We start from the raw sequence: 5579 nt of genomic DNA, 5'->3' as shown, positions 1-5579 counted from the left end.
TACACTCACTGTCCTCTTGGCCCCAATTGGCCAGGAGGTCAGCCACCTCCAGCTAGGTCCAAGGTGCCAGCTCTGAGCAGGCTCCTCTGCCTGGGTCCTGCCACTTATCTCCCTACTAGGAATTCTGGTGTTCCCTATTTGAAAGCTGAAAAATCCCTGATAAAAAAAATCCCAAAGTCACTATGTAAAACACCCTGAAATCCATGTTCCTCTACAATTAAAACAAAAGACCACTACACAGAGAGAGCAAGAGAGACAGTGATCAGTTGGGCAATGTTTTATTTATATAGCTACAGTGTTAAAGCAATTTGGAAGTCTACCACTGTCTCCATCATCATAATAAAATGAATTCTAAATACCTATGTTTTGCTATTTTCCTTTGTTTTTTTTTTTTATCATACAACAGTTAGAGCTCCCCCTGACCCCTTCACTAACCAGGATGTGGGGACAGCTGTCCCTGCAGCCACAGCTCCTGCCAGCAGGTCTCATCCTGTCTGGCAGCTGGGCACACAGGCTGTGTGCTGGGGAAATGTGGGTGGCTGTGGAGGAATGTGGGGGGAATGTGCAGGGGGCTGCTCAGAAGCCCCTCTGCACAGCTCACAGACTGCCCCCCACAGGGGCCGCAGCCCCCCCAACAAGGGCCACATGCCCCCTCCATATCTTTTCTGAATTTAGATCCAGCTCAGTGATTTTCAACTGAGATGCCGTGGAATTCAGAAAGGTTATGGAGGATGAGGTTGAAAAGCTTGAACACCATTAGTATAGAAACTAATTCTTTGCTTAAAGAAAGATGTATTTGGTGTCATTTTTTAACAGTACATCTCAGTACTGGTATGACTTCCTCTAGCAGGGGAATGTAATATTATATGTTTTGGGGAAAAAACAACACACACGCACACCCACACATGTCTTTCTGCATATAAGAGTGCAATATGCCACCAATTTTATTCCAGAAAATAAGGTATGCCTTAGCTATCAAAAGTTTGGAAACACAGAATGTAGCATGTCAGTATTTGCAACCCCAAGCACTCACATATTATGAGTCAGACCTTCCCCTCCAAAAAAAACCCCACAGGACTTTTACAACAAAGAAATCTGGGGTCCTTTAATTTGCCTTCTGGTTTAAGGGCCTAAAAATTTGATCCAAGGTCACTCTAAGTTGTGCTCAGCCACCATGAGACCTGAGCTTTTCCTATAATAACTCTGGAAAAGCACCAGAGATTGTGAAACTCATGAAAACAAAATCCTAAGATCCAGTTCACTGAGCTTCACTCTCACTGTTTTAGCAGTTGCTGGCCTGGACGCACACAGATTTAGATAGCTATTTTAGATATCCTAGACCCAAACCACAAAAAACCTTGAAGACAAGATCCAAAACTATGACCTTGGATTGAAATGTTATTGGAATCCACTGTGGAGAGCACACGGTGGGTACGATGTGCTTATGTTGCAAAGGAGGGGTGGTGCAGCTAACTAGAAAACAAGAGGAAACCCTTTTCATGGCTCCTGCTTTCTTCCTTTGTCTTCTGTGTTTGTCTCTTTTCCTGCCTATTTGTAACCTCAAATTAACAGTTGTGATTATAACAAATGGCTGAAACAGGAGAGTTAAATTGCTAGAGGATTACAGCACTGTGCCTTCCATCTACATGAAAACAAAAGAATAAAGGTCTTTGCATCAAAATGAGACACATTCAAAGTCAGCCAAAGTCCCCTTTGCCACACAGCTTGTTTTATCAAGTTAAAATATGGCATATCGCGACACAGCATATCACTGTATAAAGGGCATATTCAATAGCACACAGGGGTCTTTTATGCCAGTTGTAGCATCAAAGACATTCCTCACAAAACGGAGAGGGTCAAGCATAGCAGCAACACAACGCAAAAGAAAAAGGCATTTTCCTCACAGTTATTAATGAATGTGGATGGTTACAGAGAGCCCTGTCCAGCGAAAGCAATACAGAACCCTGAGCACTGGCCACCTTCCAAGCTGCCAGCTCTGCCTGCTGGCCTTCAAGAGTTGATGCAGAGTAATTTAGGTTTCATTTACAAAGTTTAAAGGCCTGAGTAATCAAGAAGGCATTTGTGAAGCAGAGTGGAAGAAAACTCATCCCCAGAGAAGATAAGGCTACTAATATCAAAAGAGAAAGGATCAACTCTTACGATGCATACATTCTTCTAGATTGAGGCAGGCAAGCTGATAGAAAGGCTTTCTGTCAATCATCGAGCCAGGTACATTTAGCAAGCAGAAGGCAAGGACAAGTTAAGGGGATTTATCCAATTCTTGACAGATGAATCCAGAGAAAGGATCGTCGGTGTTCAAAAGGCACAGAAGCACTATCCTGAAAGCAAACAGCTACTTCTTATTTTGCCTTTTACCATCTCATTGTCAACACCAATGTCATGACATGGTATGGCCACAGCATGGGTAGGGGATGTATTTGCTCAGCTCCAGTTCTATGACCGTCTGGGTGAAGCATGTAAGTCTGGTTCATCAGCATTTGCATAAGCAACAATCAGGTCCCGTCTGGAGTTGAGACGTGAGACCAGGGGTGCTCAACTTCTGGCCTGAGGGTCAGACCCAGTCTACAAGGACATGTCATCTGACCCGTGGGTTCTCCTACAGTTCCAGAAACTTATCCGTGGTGAAGCAGTGGCAACGTTAATTGTAGTTTCCTGCTGCCAAATTTCCAGATCCATGAAGAGCCCTTCATGTCAGATGATATAACCTTGGGTGCTAGATTGCATTGGTGTATGAGGTCAGGTCAGCACCCAGCCAGATCCAGTGTGCAGATTACACCCATGAACAGACCCCATGCACTGGACCCAGCCCATGGACTGGCCCTATACCACCCATCTAGTCCAGTGAATACCATTGCCTTAGAGCTTATTAGATCTTACTCTGTAGCAATTGTTGTGGCTGTTCTGCATGTACAATTGTGCACATCCCTTCATATTTAAATGCTTCCTGTTTCTTTGACTTTGTGATAACTGGCATTTCCTTTGGAGGGATTTTTGTGTTCTGCTTGGCCTACATTTGCAGCATAACCACCCTGCTCATTAGTTTAGCACATTCTGAGCATCTGAAACTTCCAACAAAGGTGCAGAGAGTCCATAATGCTGTTCAGGATCAAAGCTTTTTATGGGAAGGGAGAACTTCAGTGGCCAGGTATATACCACACTTGGGGTGGGCAATTTCCAAAAAAGGCACATGGTACATGTACTCTGCTGCAAAGATGGCAAGAAGCAAGGCACTGGATGAATAACTGACAGACTACTTCTTACCTTGGTTTATGGCCTCAGGGAATGGGACATGGATATGTGACAGTTTATCACCTGTCCTATTTTGCAAACTTGAGACAATCCATCAAAAATACTCAGAAATGAACACTTCCATTCAAAACATTTATAACCACAATATTTCAAATTAAATTGGCTTCTCCCTTTTTTTGTGTAGACTCAGAGTACTAGGGTTGGAAGGGACCTCATGAGGTCATCTAATTCAACCCCCCGCTACAGGCAGGATTGTCCCTCACTAAACCACACCAGTCAATGACCATCTACATCTATTCTTAAAAACATCCAAAGATAGAGATTCTGCCTCTCCACACTAAGGAAGCCTGTTTCAGTGCTTAATCATCTTCATAGAGAGAAAGTTCTCCCTAATACCCAACCTAAATTTCCCTTATGACAATTTTAGACTATTGTCTTTGCCCTGTCCCCTATGGCTATGGAGAATAGTCTATCCTCATCCTCCACATAACTACCCTTCAGGTATTGGAAGACTTATCAAATCCCCCCTCATTCTTCTCTTCTCCAGACTAAATAGTCCTAGTTCTTTCAGTCTATCCTCATAAATCATGTTTCCCAGACCTCTAATCATTTGTGTCATTCTCTGCTAGACTCTCTCTGTCCACATCTTTCTCAAAGTGCGCAGCCCAAAACTAGACAGTATTCCAGGTGAGGCCTCACTAACGCCAAATAGAATAGAAGAATTACTTCTCTTTATTTGCCAGTGGCATTCCTATTAATGAAGCCCAGTATGCTTTTGGCCTGTTTTGCAGAAGAGCACACTGTTGGCTCGTATTCAGCTTATGATTCACTGTGATTGCTGGGTATTTTTCTGCAGAACTGCAGCCTAGCCAGTCATTCCCCAACCCTGTCTGTATTTGTGCATGCTATTGTTCCACCCTAAGCACTGGACTTTTTACTGACATTTTATTTGATACTTTGATGAGGAAAAAATAACCAATCCCTTAACATTTGGGGAGCACAATATCACGTGGCACAAGATAACAAAGTAGTTTGGCACTTTTTTTACAGAACAAACTATTTGGTGCAGTTTAAATTCCAGACTTATTTATACACCCACTACTCTCCTCAGTTTCCTTTAGCAAACACTGAATAAAAAATGAAAAACATTTACGAAAGATTTATCTACTAAGGGCAGATTGCTTTAAAAATGGATCAGTACATGCAAATATTACTAGTCATTCAGCAAAAGAAATCTTTGTTAATTAATGGCTCATTTAGATTGGTGTACATACATAATGTCATCAGCAAGATTGTAAATTCCATACATGACAGCTGAGCCGATACATAATGAATGAAATTCATACCCAGTGCTGAAGTCAGAATAAAACCAGGTTTACACATCACTCCAACTGCATTTTTATGACATGTGAGACTTAAATAGTGCATCAGTCATTCTGCACGATCTCGCAGAAAGGGGAATACCCCCCAGTAAGAATAAATTTTTTTTTTTTTTTAGTAGAGAGGAGTGAGATTTATTATTGGCAGTTCTGTGCAAGTAAAATACAATGACAATAGCTTTCAGCTTATTCTGTTATGTTATATCTGCACTGAAAATAGCTACTTACCTGTTAATGTTGGTGTAAACATGCACTTGGATAATCTAGTTAAGAGTACTGTATACACTCAAATATGGGATGTACACGTTTTTACTTGAATGTCATTAATAGACACCATTAATATACAATATGTAAAAAAAACCCACACATGCACACGATCAAAACACCAAGTATCAAAAAACTCAATCTACATGCTGACATCCTGTTTTTCCATCTTATTTTATGCACAATACAGAATGGATTTGTCATATTTAGAAAGGAATTCTGCTCTCCTTTACACAAGTCTGAATCTGGAGAACCCTCCCTGATGTCAATGAAGTCACTTTGCACTTATCTTGGTATAATCAAGGATAGACTTTGGTCCATTTGGTACAATAATGTCAAGAGATGTAACATGCATACAAGAGGTTCACTAATGACAAATACTCAGATATGCATGAACACAAGATCTGCCTTCAAGATGTAATGGCATGTCTAAAAGGCCGTTATTGAATTTTTAATTCCATCCATTTACCTTTTGCTGCTAAAAGCATATTAGAATAATGGATTTCTAGACTCAGATTACAATCTACAAAATTATACCTGCTAAATAACACAGACCATAACTTACCTAACTGCTTATCTCGTTCCTCCCTCCGTTCCCTTGCAAGTCGTTGTCTGTCATCAACCTTCAGTACTGGGGGTTGATCTGGCAGGGTGGGGCGGGGGGGG

At 41.5% G+C, this 5579-nt stretch overlaps 1 protein-coding gene across 5 annotated transcripts in view; it reads right to left on the bottom strand.

The window, feature by feature from the left end:
- Nucleotides 1-5579, bottom strand: part of MAP7 (microtubule associated protein 7) — a 206507-nt gene that overhangs the window by 105563 nt on the left and 95365 nt on the right. For all 5 annotated transcript variants that reach the window (XM_019527122.1, XM_019527121.1, XM_019527123.1 and 2 more), the window contains exon 3: nucleotides 5479-5556. In XM_019527122.1, the coding sequence (XP_019382667.1) occupies nucleotides 5479-5556 (78 nt within the window). The remainder of the gene's footprint in view (nucleotides 1-5478; nucleotides 5557-5579) is intronic.

This window comes from Gavialis gangeticus, unplaced genomic scaffold (genome assembly GCF_001723915.1).
Source record: "Gavialis gangeticus isolate Ggan-Ray unplaced genomic scaffold, GavGan_comp1, whole genome shotgun sequence".
Lineage (NCBI taxonomy): Eukaryota > Metazoa > Chordata > Crocodylia > Gavialidae > Gavialis > Gavialis gangeticus.
The sequence above is the reverse complement of the archived record's forward strand: the minus strand, read 5'-3'. Positions and strand labels throughout refer to the sequence as shown.